At 43.2% G+C, this 16,227-nt stretch overlaps 1 protein-coding gene across 1 annotated transcript; it reads right to left on the reverse strand.

Moving 5' to 3' along the window:
• Nucleotides 1-9,095: 9,095 nt before the first annotated feature.
• Nucleotides 9,096-13,469, reverse strand: LOC119659282. Its single transcript, XM_038067290.1, has one exon. It carries the CDS (start codon nt 11,945-11,947, stop codon nt 9,776-9,778), a length of 2,172 nt encoding a protein of 723 aa, XP_037923218.1. The 5' UTR covers nt 11,948-13,469; the 3' UTR covers nt 9,096-9,775.
• Nucleotides 13,470-16,227: the final 2,758 nt, after the last annotated feature.

Here is a 16,227-nt window from a genome sequence, read left to right on the forward strand (position 1 = left end):
GCTTGTAGTTGTCCTGCAGCTGGTGCCTAGGGTAGGTAGCCCCTAATTCTGACTACTTGTGGAACCCTATGTAAAGAAGTTTTAACGACGGTTTTACCGCTGTGTCCGTATTGAAGACATGTTCATGGGTGTGCACATCCTCGGGGATGAAAACTTTCGACTTGATGTGGAGCTAGGGCTGCTAGGCTGCAAGTTACGAAGGTGACATCACTGGTGGACCAGAAGGAAAATGGATGAAGTTTAGTTTAGTTTAGTTAACTGGGGGGAGCCGCAGCTCCGAGCACTCAGGCCATTATTAGGCCCATTGTACTATCCCCGTAAGTTGCCTATTCAACGGTTCCCGCCTACGGTTTTCGCAGGCTTTAGCGAATCTGAGAACATTCTCAAGACGCAGAGAGTGTGCAGATTCTTCATTGAAGAAAACCTTGCCAAGGTGTCTTCGTCTGAGATCCGAGGATGCCGGGCAGCTGCATAAAAAGTGCAGGGACGTCTCCTCCTCCTCCTCACATTGACTGCACACAGCCGAAACCACTACCCCAATCTTTTCCATATGGTAGTTTAAGGGGCAGTGTCCCGTCAAAAGCCCTACTAGGGTTTTCATGTCCCTCTTCTTAAGGGACAACAAAAATGCCACTCTAGTGGCCCTAGGCTCCTTCACAAGGATTTTCGCTTGCCGGCAAGAGTTCAAATTTCTCCACTCGGTTGCGTGAATCCTTGCAATTTCACCCTTCGGAGTAGACTTGACAGTAGATGGTCGGATTCCAAGAGCTAGTTCTGGCCCCACCATTGTGGATCCAGACCCTTGGCGAGCCAGTCTGTCAGCCCCCTCATTACCGGCGATGTTAGAGTGCCCCGGCACCCACATCAGAAATGTTTCGTTCAGCCGGCCAAGTTTCAGCAGCACCTGATGACAACTCCACACCAACTGGCTTGATATATTGTTGCCATTTAGTGCTGATAATGCCGCCCGACTGTCGGAACAGATTCGAATGGTGCGACCCCTCCATTTTTGTCGCAGACATTCTTCTGCTGCCAATGAAATGGCATATATCTCCGTCTAGAATATGGTGGTCATTTTTCCGAGGGGTCGGGCCAGTACTATAATCGGATTCTCCGAGAACACACCTCCGTGACTGACCCGTCGGTGAAGATTATTAGGTCTGTAATCTGAAAAGACTCATGGCGACTTGTCGACCATTCTTCTCTTTCGGTGATTACGACAGTGTATGTCTTTTCAAAGACGAATCTGGAAACCATATGATCGGTCGGCATCAGGGCTACCGGATGTTTTTCAAGGAATTTCCAGATAGACGCATGGCCGTTGGATTGGCCGCCTTTCCACGCCCCAATGGTATCGAGCCTATATGCGTCGTTGGCCGCTTTCCGTTTCACCTCCAAGTGAATGGGGGTAAATTTAGGATAGCTTCAAGTGCCGCAGTCGACGTAGTGCTCATTGCTCCAGTAATATTTAGGCAACCAAGTCTCTGAATCTGCGTTAGCAGCTTCCTGCTGTTAGCAAAGTTTAGTCTTGGCCACCAGACGATGCATGCATACATCAAAATGGGTTTTATTATGGATGTATACATCCAATATATCCATTTAGGTGAAAGTCCCCAGGTCTTACCTATCGCATTCCTACAACACCAGATCAATCTGCAGGATTTCTGATATTGTTCCTGGATATGATGCTTCCACGTTAACTTGGAGTCGAAATGTACTCCTAAGTACTTGATTGTTTGTGCCAGCTGGATTTCCGCTCCTGCTAAAGTGGGTAGGGTATAGCTGCTCCACCTGACGTTCCTAGTGAACATAACTAGTCCAGTCTTCCTAGCGTTCACCGTGAGTCCATTGCGGAGGCACCAGCTGTGGATTACATGCAGAGTTGCATTCAAGCGGTCACATGCTGTGTCCGCAAACTTGCCGGTAATTATTACGGCTAGGTCATCCGCAAATGCTTGCGCGAAGACTTTTTTGTCCTCCAGAAGCCACAGCAGGGTATCCATCACTAAGAGCCATAACAGTGGAGAGATAACCCCTCCCTGTGGGCAGCCCCTGAAACATCCTGCTTCAATAGACTTCTGGCCGACCGATATGTGGATTTTTCTCCACTTCAGCATGTGAAGGATCCAACTGATTAGAAGCGGTTCGATTCCATGCTGTCCCGCCGCATCACAAATTGCCGCAAATGAGGCATAATTGAAGGCACATTCGATGTCCATGAATGCGCCTAAGGCGTATTCTTTATCGGACATCGCCTTTTCAATTTTTGGCGTAAGTTCATGGAGTACTGTCTCCGTGGATTTGCCTTTCTGGTAGGCGTGTTGCCTATGGTGAAGTGGCCACTTAGGAAAGTGTGTATCCCTTATGAACCGATCTACTAGTCTTTCTAGTCCTTTTAGCAGAAAGGACGTTAGGCTGATCGGTCGAAAGCTTTTTGCGTCTGTGTAGGTGGGTTTTCCTGGTTTGGGAATGAACAACACCTTCACATTCCGCCATTTAATTGGAATATAAGCGTGTGCCAGGCATGCACGATATATATTCCGAATGTGTAGACCCAGGGCATCCATTCCTTCTATTACTAGCGCAGGGATGATGCTATCCGGACCTGCAGACTTGTATCTATGGAACGAGTTAAATGCTTATTTAACTCGCTCCAGTGATACTACTTTGCATGCCAGATTCCAGTCTCTCGGTTAAGGGCTGTATGCACCTGTTGGCCCCGAGATTAGATTTTGGATGCTGCCTGGGAAGTGTACTTCAAGCAAAGGATTGCCGTTTCTTCATCGCTTTCTGTGTACTTCCCATTCTGCAAACGTAAATAACTCAGTTTCTGGCTACGTTCTTTGACCAGAATCCGCTTCAACTTTGAGGTTGCCTCAAGAGAGTTAGTCTCTTCGCAAAAGCGTCTCCAAGATGATCGTTTAGCCGATCTTATGCTCTTCTTTAGAGCCTTCTGTGCCTCTTTATAGCGATTCCAGCTAGTGCTTGATTCACCCTTCAGAGCACGATTAAGGAGCATCCTTGTCGTTCTCCTCTGTTTTGCCAAATCCGAGTTCCACGATGGTGTTTTACCCTTCTTTGGCATCTTGAGTGGACAGCTTTCTTCGAAAGCTTCTCTCATGCTAGTTGTGATCATCTGGGTTGTCTTCTCAATTCCAGCAATGGATTTGATGCGCTTCCCAGGGATCGTGACTCGGGCGCTCAATTCTGTTTGATACATTACCCAATCTGTCTTCCTCGGATTCCGAAATGGAGTGGGTGGAGGTAGATCCATGCCCATAATGAAATCAATGCGTCTGTGATCCGAGAGTGTGATATCGTTTGATACTCTCCACTCTCCGATCAGAACCGCGATGTCAGGCGATGCCACCGTGATGTCGATGACCTCTCGCCTGACCACGTTGAAGAAAGTGGGTTCATTACCCACATTTAGGATCTGTAAATCGGTTCCTACTAGATACTCCAGTAGTCACGATCCTCTTGCATTGATGTTCTAACTTCCCCAGCATATGTGGTGAGCGTTGACATCACATCCTGCTATTACCCCCATGCCTCTACTTTTGGCATATTGGATAGCTCTGATGAATGTTCCACTGGGAACGTCTTCTGCGTCGTAGGGGAAATATGCAGAGCACCATGGTATCTCTTTATCTCCCTGTTGACTTTTTATGGTTAGCTTAGCCGATGTGGTGTCGCCATCACATAGGTCGTTAACCAGGTTAGCCTGGAAGTCTTTGGAGACTACCATGCAGGGCGGGGTCGCTCGCTTCCATCGGCATACAATAGGTCAGCATGTTGGAAGTTTAGGCCCCTGACTGCCCCACCAACAACTCACGGTTCTTGTATGAGGTATATAAATGTCTTGCAGTTATTGATCCGACGACTGATAAGTGCAGTCGCCGCTTTACAATGCTGCAAATTTACTTCGGAAATGTGGCACCTCATCTACGTTTCAGATGAAGATGCCGGGGGCTGCATGTCCCCTTCAATGGTTTTAGGAGCCGACACTTGTAACGTGACGGTCCCCAGCCCATAGTAGAGCCTGCAACCCGATTTTTCCCGAACCTTCTTAACATCAGGTTCGGGAACGCCGATAGTGAGGAAAGTTCCCGGCCTATCGATTCTCTCTCCTGTTTTGCTGCCTAGCAGCAACCAGGTGGAAGTGTTAAGGTTGTTCTGTACACCAAGTTGTTCCAGAACCACGACATCATTTCGCTCTTCTTCTGGAAGCCAGAGAAAGCACTTTTTGATCGATGGAAGCTCACAGACCCTTTTCAAGGTTAGTCGCGCACCCTCCCACACATCATTAAGGGAGGAGCAGTACTGCCTGAGCCACTCGTTCGTGTCTTCGTCGGCAAAGTTCAGCCGTAACATTTTACAGTATACACCTACCGATTCAAAGCAAAGCTTAATGCCTTGCGCGGACGCAGTCCTTACAGCTAGGAAGAGTTTCCTCCTAAGCTGTTCGCACTGCTCAGTATCGTAGCCGGATGGATTAGAGTCGTCATACAGGACCCATCCATCGGCTTCGATTGCCTTGACTGCAAATGAAGGCCTAGCCGTTGCCGGCCGAGCCCTCTTTGCCGCCTTTTGTGTCGAAGAGTTAGGATCGTCCGAGGACCGCTGCCGCTTCGGTTTCCCCTTAGAAAATGGATGAAGCTAGCAAATCTTCTAAGACGAAGAATCTTCCTTACACCCTTATAGACGTTCTCAATAAGAATCCTAGCATTCCAATAAAGTCTCCTTGGAAGTGGTATTGAGTGAAATTCACCTTAAGTAAAATGCGGCGTCAATTTTGTACACCGTCAAGTATCACCTATGGCGTCTATGACGTAAACCTGCCGATTTTTATTAGATAATCCGATTGTGCTTATAGACAAAAGTACGTCCGTCACGGCATTTCCTTCATCTGGAATATGAGTGATACTGGTGTTACCCTATGTAATCGAGGTACTTCACCAGGAGCTTTGATGTGTACAGATGACGAAGTCCCTACCTTTAATGATGCTTACGAACTGTAGAAACGGCTATACCGATTGACACGGAACATTCTTCTATTTTGAGTCTGAGGGGAGTGCAAATTTTGGCGGAATTTTGGGAGTAGGCACATTCACAGAGTTTGGTTGTTCCCTCAAAAAGTTTTTAAGCTCCCGAGCTAGTACTCGTCTAAAGCTGAGAATACCCATTGCAGTCGGTATGATATTTGGTACCAGGATGCTTAGTATCAGCTATATATGGTGCGTTTCATAGTTATCTATAGGACTACTTCTGATTCTGCTGGTTTAGCCTGTCTTTGTAATTTATACCAAATATAATGAGTGATTCCTCAAAAACGACTATTTAATCTAGCCCCCTCCCTTTTTAAGTTTTCGTGTCGTTGGAAGATGGAAAGGTTCAACACGTACCACTGTCTCCTGCCATGCGTTTATGTCAAACATTTACTTAGTACCTCCTTTTCCGTCGCTTACGCTGTGCTACAGCCATCTCGGTATTACGTCGTGGGGTGGGATCAGTTACGAACTGCGGCTCATGTTGTTATTTATTACTTTCCTACTTTGCTCCTCCTTTCTCACCAGGTTGGGGACCGTCTTCATTAATTTTTCCATCGCCTTCCAAGCCGTTTCAGAAGCTAGCGTGTGGTCCACGATATTCTCGCGTGACAGCCGCGCCCGGCGTCAATTTCCAGCTCAGCCCTGTATGCGGTGAACCTCGGGCAGATAGAAACAACATGCTCCGCATCCTCTGGAATCATCTGACATGACAATATTGCGACCCGCTACGTCCGAAGCGATAAAGGTATGCGCAGTACCCTCCGTGTTTGCGTAGGAATTGAGTCGTAGCTAACTTAACCGCACCTTCGTTTGATCCATTCTGAGGCATCTGGTATAATCCTACTAGTCCAGCGTCTTTTAGATGAATCATCCCATCTTTTCATCCACTCTAAAAAGCTGCAGATCGTGCTAGTTGCCGACGATATATACAAGACTGGTCGATTGCACATGATGGGTCATAGAAGAGCCCACCCTCGTTCACCAAGATGTCGATGGGGACTATGCTATCACACATGCTGCTTCGTCTGATGTTGTACGGTAAGGGCACGACGTTCGAAATGCAGTCAATCGATATGGTATTGTAATTTTCTTCTGTTTGCTTCTAGATTTAATACCGATGCACACATTGGGGCTGCATAAATCAAGATGGGCTGATAACTCTCGAGATAAAGAGCCGACGAATTTGCCTAGGGCCACCTACATTCGGTATCATTCTTACCAACAATGTAGCAGCCCTGGATGCGGCTTGAGTTTCAGCTTTTGGTCAATCGTGGCTCCTAGTTATTTAAGTGTTGGTTGGATGAATGAATGATGTGTTCTTCAATTCTGATATTTATCGACGTTCACTTCATTCATTTGGTGATCAAAACTACTTCGGTCTTATGCTCTGCGAGCGTCAGGCTAGCGTCTTATGGCGAAGATCTAATTTCAAAAATAGCCCCGTTGGGAAGGACTTTGATCTCCCCAATATTTTGTGGCACGATAGTCATTCCAATGTTCTGTCATACATTATTATCCACAGAAGAGGACACAGGGCCGATCCCCGCAGGTTATTTTATAGATCTTAAATACATCGTTGTAAGACAACAACCTCTCCTGAAGAAACTCTGTGACTATGCGCACCAGGTATTTGGGAGCGCCTAATTTGGCTCAAGCCGCAATTATTTTGCTTCATTTTGCAGTAGGTATTCATTACATCGCATTGACCGCATTTCGGAATCCGAACTGTCTATCTGAGAGACCACCCTCCCTTTCTGTGATTGGTACAAGCCTATTGTAGATAACCCATTCGAAAAGTTTGCCGATGTCGTTTAATAGGCATATAGGTCTCTAAGACGAAGGAGCACCCAAAGCTTTATTTGGCTTCGGGATTAGCACAAACTTCTGTTTCCTCCACGTTTCCGGGAAAGTTCCTTCTTTGAGGCACGTTGCAAATGATTAAGCGAACCACCTTCAAACTATTTTGTTATCTGCCACCAGAGCTTTTCTCGGAATGCCGTCTAGGCTTGATGTTTAATTTGCACTTCTTATGTTGTTACCTCGAGAATTTCATCGAGATCTATGAGGACAGTGGGTAAGTTCGATTCACCTGGAACTTGTAGGAAAAGAGTACTAATGATGCTCCTCAGCAAATCAGGGCTGGTGATCGGTGGTGAGCGTTTACGCTTTATTGATTTCATGACTGCCTTGCAAAGATAGTGTCATCTCATTTTGACAGTTCTGGGAATGTTAAAGCCCTCTGAAAGCGACCGAATTCTTAGAATGATGATTTTTCTCGAATTCATTCCATATTCCAAGTAAAAAAATGCTAGCATTCGCTGAAGTTGTGGTATTCAGCACTATTTTGTTGCACACCGAATTCGTGTCTTACAATACCCACTTGTTTGCCAAACACAAGCCTAGAGAACTTTTCAGTGATAATAGTTCACCTCATTTCAAATGATAATACGCAGCATTATAATGTCGATGATTGTAAGGGGACAAGGAACAAGAAACAGAATTAACATCCTCGAGGATCCTTTTGGAATTCCGCCACCTTCAAGCGCATCTCGCCTTTTGAACAGTTTAATCGTTGTAGTTGCTCCATTAACAAAGGTCTGCATCACTTGGAGGTTGTTTTGTATTGAATCTTCTGTAGTTTTTGGCATATTCTCCACACTGGTATGTGCAGCCGTTAAGTAGTCATAACATAACCTATACCATTACTGTGCTATTATCATGATCTCTACCGCAAGTAGCTTATGTTGCTCTCTGTTGCAGTTTTTTCGTTTAATTCATTTTCTAGTAATCCAAAACTTCCTCCTTCGTGCTCATTTTACCAATGGCCGTTTTTTCTTCTTCTTTTTCTTTAGCCTTTTCTGTTCATAATCAGGGTCGGCTCATCGTCATCGGTTGCTTCATTTTGTTCTGTCAACGGCCTGATCCGAATATAGTCGCGCAGCTTTCAAATCCTCATTCAGCGTATCAAACCACCGTTGTTTCGACTAGCCTTTTGGTTGCTTACCAGCAACTTCGATGTTGAGACCAATCTTGGCAAGTGAATTATCGTTAGCGTGAATCGATGCAATCCCATATCGATCGCGAATATCCTCATTTCCGATGTGATTAGGGTGTGTCACACCACCGTAACATTTTTGTCTCTATTACCGCGAGACGCCGTTCATTATCTTTTATAGTTGGCCAGCACTCAGAGCCATAGAGGTCGATAGGGCGGACGACATGGCTTTCATTGATACGTCGATCACAAAGAACACCACTTGAGGAATGCCACTTCATCCAGGTTGCGTAAATGCGCGAAGCAATTTTATAATGCAGTTCTCCATTGGCTGATAAGAATTGACCCGACATAGTTAAGTCGCTTAGTTCTGGGCAGGTCACTGCCACTGACGGTGATTGTGCTTTTTTCAGATTCAATCTGAGACCATGTTGCAGAAGCGATCAATCCATTTTTGGACAAGTTGCTCAAGATCATTTTTGCTACGAAAAGCTAGGAAAACATCTGCACAAAGCAGTAAATGGGCCGCTGGACGCTAAGTATGATTTTCAGGTCACCAGCATCTTCACCTCCTTGCTTAAGGCTTTCTGTAGTTGTAGGATATCTTCAGTTTCGCTGTATGTTGCCACCCCTAGATTAATGAGGTCCGGGTGTGACCTAAGGATTCCAATGGAACCCGCGTCCGCATGATTATTGCAGGCAGCTTCCTCTACCTTTGCTCTGGTGAAGACTTTGACCACTGGTAGATGTTGCCTTAAAAATCTCAACATTGTTAGGCTTCCGAAATAATAAATTTAACCATGTCTCTTTTGCTTTGCCAGCCTTTATTTACTTGTGGATGTACATAATTTAGCGATTACTTATCGCCTTCCTCTGTACTTGGTTTCGTAGCGGGATGCTTTCTGGTATCTGAAAATCAAATGCGAGCTAAGAAGGTTTTCGTCTTACCTCACTGTCATTTAGAATTTCCAAATTTTTCCTTTCTCTCAGAAGAGACTAGTGAAAACGATGGTCTGCCATTTGGATCTAAGAAATTTGAATGAAACAGATTTTGTCTTGAAAATATTTTTTTTTATTTTTAAATTTCCAAATTTGTTCTTTTGATTCGTGTTTTCTTTTTTCAGCTTGCATTCTCATATCACTGCAAATACAATCTCTGCTTCTCCAATACATAATTGCGGTCTTTATACAAATTACATTAGAAATAATTTAATAAATAGGCAACTTCCAAAGCTGTATAAATAATTTGACACATATGGCTTTGGTCTTATGTAAATAAAATTAAATATACAAAAAATATACAATTTCTTGTGAGATGTACAAAAGTGCGATTATTTTCGATAAAAATGCTTGGATGCTGAAGACAATACACATTAGACCATTTTCAATATGAAAACGTTTGACATATTCTTGGTTTGACTTATAGAAAATACACAAGAGTTTTTTTAAATAAAAAACAACGAGAAAAACCATTTTTTGTGCAAATGGCTCCATAGTTGGCATAATATAAATGAGGGGTTGCAAATATCTTCCTTGCGTAATAGCTACGTCTTCTAAATAATTTGTTCATAGTGTTCACAGTACAGTAAGGCCATGCGTTTACCGAATTTCCACTCGAGATATTTTCGGAAGTATCTCTGGAAACAGACATTCGAAAAAGATTCCAACCTTGTCATTTTCTTTCCTCTTGGAGGATCTAAACTAACTAAAATAGAAACTGTGCCCGTAATTAGACGTCAGTTTGTTCATTATCACTAGTAGTACACGAGTTAGAGGCACAGCCCAGTTTTCGGGAACTATCACAAACCCTTTTCAGGATCGAACGCCGCTCAACGTCTCCACTCAAGCTCACCTGGTCTGCAAGGCTTTTGAGCTGCTTCTGGGAGCTGTTTTTCATATAATGACACTTTTCAATCTCCATCAAGAATGTCCCATTGTTGACGGCATGAGGCGTCAAATACTTGCATGAATTCACTGAGTACGTTGATGCCTTGCTGGCACTACGTCGCACCTGAATACTGGCTTTAGTACCGCAGCGGAAAAACCGGCCTCCGGTACCCCGAAATAGCTGTCGTTCGCGGGACTTTGAATCAAGACCAAAGATCTTTTTGACCCCGCGTCGAACACGCTTATTTCGATAGGCAAAAATAAATGGCGAACTGAGGTTCGCAAGAAGCACCATAAAGATTGCAAATTGGGTGGAGTCTATGATTAGATTGGAAAGGCGACTCTGTAGAAGGATCAGCAGCCCAAAAGGGAGATACGAAATGAGGAACATGATCACAACTAAAATACTAATGCGAGCAGCACGCGATTCTTCGCGGTATTTGAAGAGCGAGGAAGCATTGGAAAGTCGATGACGGATTGACGTTACGTAACTTAACGCCTTGGGAGGAACGTGAACGGAAGGAAGATGGAAGATATGATGTGGGTGATCGGAAGTACTGCTAAAGGAACCATGGTGATGAGGATTGCAATTCAAGTTTGGAGTTGAGTGAACATGCCTCATACTGTTCTTTCTTGAAACTTCTTCCTCTAAATTCTGCGGTGAATCTAAACTTGAAAGATGGTTTGCACTCTGATTTCGTCGCACTTCTTCGCTTTGCGAAAGAGCCAGAACGACATTTTGATTTCGATCCTCTTTAATAATTTTTGGTTTGTGAACGGGAACTGTGACTAGAAGAGGGCTGGCTGTTTCGTCGATTTTCATGGTTAAGCCACTTGCACTGTTGGTAGATGATTCGCGCTGTTCGCGAGCCATCTGAACATTTTGCTGATGAGCATGGCTTTGGTGGGCTGACAAATTCAATGCACTTTGTAAGAGAGGCGATGATCCATTTTGGCGCATTCTCAATCCATTCTCTCTGGCTTCTGAGAATATTCTCCAATACATCCCACACACGAATCCAAAAGGCAACAGAATAATCACAATAAAGTAAAACGTTGAGTAAATCATATTATAAAGATCGTTTGGTTGTAGGGATACCAAACGATCTTCGTATTGTCGCGTCATAATCTTCTCGTCAAATATACGATTGTTACCGGCTTGGATGGAGTCTTTATATTCGATCATTTCTTCTGTTACCTCATGGTCATTTGTAGGGAATACATTGTCACGAAGTGCTGAGAGTACACCAAAGAGGATCCCGCAGAACCAGATCGTTGCGATCAGAAGCCAGGCTTTTAGACCAGATATTCGAGCATGGTACCTAAGAGGATCAGTAACGGCACACCATGTATCACCCACAACTAGGAGAACGGAAAGAGCCCCTAGTGCTGCTGCCAGGTCAATGGACCAGCAGCGATAGGGTTTATTCCGGTTTGGATTGACAGAATATGCATTTGAAGCACTGTCTTCCTCCTTTTCATCGATTTCTGCAATCAAGATTTTATCCCGTTCACTATCTGTTTGGATTATGATGGTCTCACATTCACTACCGTTGCACTGCGAGTGGGTGCGGGTTTTTTGCGTACCGTTTACTGTGATGTCAACGTCTTCCTCAATTACCGGGAACTGGGCTGCTCTCTTGCTATTGTCAATATTGTAGGAGTTTTGCACTGGATTGAACCTGAATTCTGCATCAATAATACTGTCATGTTTTGTTAGGTGATTTTGGCTACTTGGTAAGCTAGGCTCACCTTCGACAATTATTTGTGAACTACTGCCGACGGCTAAATGGTTCTCTTTCCAATCACTTTCTCTACTACCCTCGTAATAGCTACTTAAAAATAAGGTTGGCGCTAAGATTAAACTACCTACAATGTTAACAATTAGTAAATTAATTACGAAACGGTTAGCCGTTGTTCGTAAAGCGGGTGTCACCCAAAATGCACCTAAGGCTAATGTATTGATTATGAATGAGATTAACAATAAAACAAAAATTAAGAAATCTATAGCCATATTTGTACATAATATTTTTGTTAATACGAGGAGGATTTTGATTGATTCGTGCTTAGGGTTATTAATAAATTAGGGCGAATACAAGCCTCTCGATATTTTGATTCTAAACAGTTAAGTTACGACATTAGTCCTTGTATCTTTGTGACTTATATTTCCAAGCCGATTACATTACTGCGTTTTATGCAAATTTCGATCGTTTTCTGGGCAGAATTTTGTCAAGCCTCAGATTTTAATGCAGCACAAATTTCGTCAATTTGACCTCAATTACTTCTGCTTCTTTCGAAAAATTTTATATTTAAATTTCCTACAAATTCGTTTGATTTGAGAGAAATCTAGAATTACTCATTTCCACAACAAACAAAAAAAAAATATTAACAAGCGTAAATTTTAAAATAATTTTAAAACTCGCTGCATAAATTCGCTGGTGACTGTAGTCGCAAATATAAGGTTCCAAACTTAAGTTTAGCAAGTTACCCTAACCTTATGCCTACAACTACTTTTGATGATGATTCCTGCAGAACTACCCTGGCGTTGAAGACCTTAGGATGTCCCCAGACTCGACAGCTATCGGGAAAATACTCCAAATTCAGTAAACCTCTTGGACACCATAGGTATGCCAAATATGCACCGCCAGCATGAGTTGGAAGACTGCAGTATCTTTCGGAGTTATCCAGTCTCTTGGTACCCAGAGGGTAAAGAAACTCGAGACTAACACTTTTTCGATGCACGAACTATCTCAAAATTTGCGTAGCTCAATTTTTGAGAGTTTCTCTACGTGATTGCCTTCTATCTTTTAATTTCGTCAAAACGGTCTTAAGTTGGCGAATTTGTGCCAATGCCTGCAAGACCTTGGTAGTAGAGTGGTTACTGCAACTATGTGTTTCCCGCTCACTGGCTGTTGTGGTGGTTTCGTTTTGATCTATTCAGAGCGACCAAGTATGAACTAATCCTTCTGGTTATTCGCAGAACTGGTTTCTTAGTTATAAAACACTGGACAATTATTCCGAATCAAATTTCTGCCAAGTTGCAGTTCAAATCCTCTGGGTTTCTTTTTGTATTTTATGGGAAAAGGATTTTATAATTGGTAAGAGTTCGCGATTGAATTTCGCCACATTTGCTTTAGTTGAGCACTAGGTGGGGAGACCAAAGCCTCGAACACTTCTCTTTATTATGATTGTTAGCACTGTTAATACCACCATCAAATTTTCGCTGGCCGCTATTCACTTTGTTATTCCAATACTCGGCACTTTTATTTAGATTTCCAGTTGCGATTAAGATGGTTCGATTTAGTAAATTTCACTTATATCATTATTCCGCAAGCAGTACTTCACACAAAATTTATTACTTCGTAAACGGTGTGCACTCTCTTCTTTCGCCAAAAACTCCAAAATATTTTTTTATTATTAGCGAGAAGGCCGTTGCAAAACAACACGACTTTCCAAATATCAGACAAAAATCTCGTCGCGGAAAGCGCCTACAACGAACCGAACCCTCGAACACTTCATTCACAACTGAGCAAAAATCCCTGCTTTTCTCCTGACATATATGCTTTCTCAGAGCAGGGACCAGAGCTCATCAGTAAGCGTGCCAAGTGCAAGCAGGTTTTCGCACAAGACGGACTCTCTCCGCCCCCACACCTCCCCTTCCCTTAGCGGTGGAATCAGATGCGGCGCTTGGAGTGAAGTTTATGGTGATTCCCTCCCAGTTTACATCTAGTCCTGCCGCTTTTCCATGATACAGGCGCCCATAAGGTAGCTTCGGTGTCTTCCACTAACCTATATCACTCAACAATCAAAATTCTTAGGACAAATTTCAATAAGTCCTTAATGTCCTTTTAATGATGACCTTATAATCAATATATACCTCCCAGGAGCCAATCCACCCTTGTACCAGACCATTGAAAGCCGTCTTAATTCCCCACAAAGTTCTTTTTGCAGAATTCGTTCAAGCAGCAACTCTGGCCAGAATGGTTCAAAATGCATACCCACCATGAATGTTGTCTCTCACTGAGCGGTTTTTCTGGTATATGAGAAGAAATTTCGGAGATAAACAAAAGACGAGCGCCTGCGCCGACTGTTAACGAACAGTTGAATAACATAGCTCTGTTAAATTGAGTCTAGTTTCGCTAGCACTGAAAACTGCAATCGGTGATATTTCCAGTTAGTCGCTCTCTCGCTCTCTTGAGAGAGTCTTGTGTATCTGGTTTGTTTATTTGGGTTTGTGCTGGCCACGTAGATTCAGGTTTTCATGTTGAATTCATCAAGAGTTCTTCATATGTGCATTGTAAGTATCCGCCTATAGGTTCGTTTTCTGCCCCAATATCCATATGCGTGGTTACTTCAGGAATTGTCAATCTCGGATCGCAGCTTGGTAAAAGGCTCAATGAAACGGGGAGGACAATTTCCACAAGTTTGTTGACATTCAATCAAAAAAATATAACCGATATAACCTTGTGATGGGTACTTGACAAATGCTAAGATAATCTTTTCTTAAATTCATTAGAAGCTACCTTATCATTTGAGATAACAGTTTTACAATTGATCGGAACTTCCAATAGTCGATGTCGTACCCTTGAGTCTACTGGATTATAGTTTATCTGGGTGATTGCTATTTATGTGGAGCCAACTGTTTTTTTGGTATGTAATGAACTTAAGTTGTTATTTACAATGTTCATCAAGATTTGAGATTGGCAACCCAAAGGTAATCTCGACTTAGTCTGGCAATCACATGGGCATTCTATCTCATCAAAATTTTCCAAATTATAGCCGTATAACTCCGTCAGTATCTGAAGCAACTCCGGAAAAATACTATGAACTCGCCAGAGTGAAAAGAGAGGGTGATTGTTAAGATTCCGAAGAATGGTGGTCACTTTGGCAACGATGATGTTGATGTCCAAGAACTAAGCGTTGAAATAATCCTGACAAGTATAATGTATAATGTAATGCTCCAAATAATAATAATAATCGTTGGCGCAACAATCCATATTGGATCAAATCTTTGAAGTATGTTAGAGCACTTCATTCAAGACCGTAACTGTGCACTATATTACACTGTAGGAGGTAATGTGGTCAGCACTGTACTAGTCCGAGATTATTACTCTGATTTGACTCAGGTACTCATTGACAACTGAGTCGACTACTATCTGACATCCAGTCACGATGACAAATCCCACTGCTATCAGTGAAATCTGAACTGTGACCTTGCTCTACGATAGCCCGGCACTCTTACGACTTGAGTCATTCGCACATAAAACACTCAAAATGGTTGCGTAAAATTAGGGTACATCATACGTACTACTGACACAATACGTATAATACGATATCTGTACTTTTCTAGGAGTCACCGGGAAGCGTATACTCCTCTTCTGCTGACCTGCGATACGCGTTTCTAACGCAACCTACTCTTTTACATCCTAGAGTAGTGGACGCCTCTGCGTAGCATAGTCAGTAATTGAATTGTCACCCTTTCTCAATAAGACGTGGCTGAAAAATACCATCACACGCTGTTAGCATCACCATCGCCTCATCCCCAAAAAAATTAATGTAACGCTTTCATACACCAGCCCTGAATAGCACATTCAGAAAAACCAATAAACACCACCTATAAACACACCCGAACTCTCAGCTCCCTTTTCTAGTATCAACTCCTCCATATCAGAGAGCTACAACAAATACCCAAGATTCAACAGAACGTTCCCTGACACAATCCAACCATCTCCACATAATGACCCAAAACTCGGCCATCCTACTCCCAAACTTTACTTAAACAAAACTCAACATAATGACCTGCATCATGATCTTTCAACAAAAAATCCCACCCAAACCTTACTCTCACCTATCAAGACAATAAAATTGCAATCAACCACCATCACATACCAACCCCAAGGTTGACACCACTTCGGCCACCCACTCACACATTATATACAAAAACTATATTTTTCATGCAAAGAAAAACGTGCGGATAAGGTCCCGAGACCCCGAGTGTTAAAGTGCACACATCCACAATTTTGAGACTAATCGCTGGACAGTGCATGAAGGATTAACCCTGTCAACCTGTTCCGAGCAGAGCCCAAACGGCAATATTTCCACAAGTGCATGGCAACATTCACTGAATTCTCTTCCCACTCCTCGGACCGCCAATATATCATTTAAATGTTCTTTTCTGCATTAGCCATATTCCAACCCCCCATTGGACTACACCCGCAACCAAAACATCAACAAACAACAAACCCCCCCTCAGTCTAGACGGTAACACCCTAACCCCAAAAATTGTTGTGTCAC

This window comes from Hermetia illucens, chromosome 6 (assembly GCF_905115235.1).
Source record: "Hermetia illucens chromosome 6, iHerIll2.2.curated.20191125, whole genome shotgun sequence".
Taxonomy (NCBI): domain Eukaryota; kingdom Metazoa; phylum Arthropoda; class Insecta; order Diptera; family Stratiomyidae; genus Hermetia; species Hermetia illucens.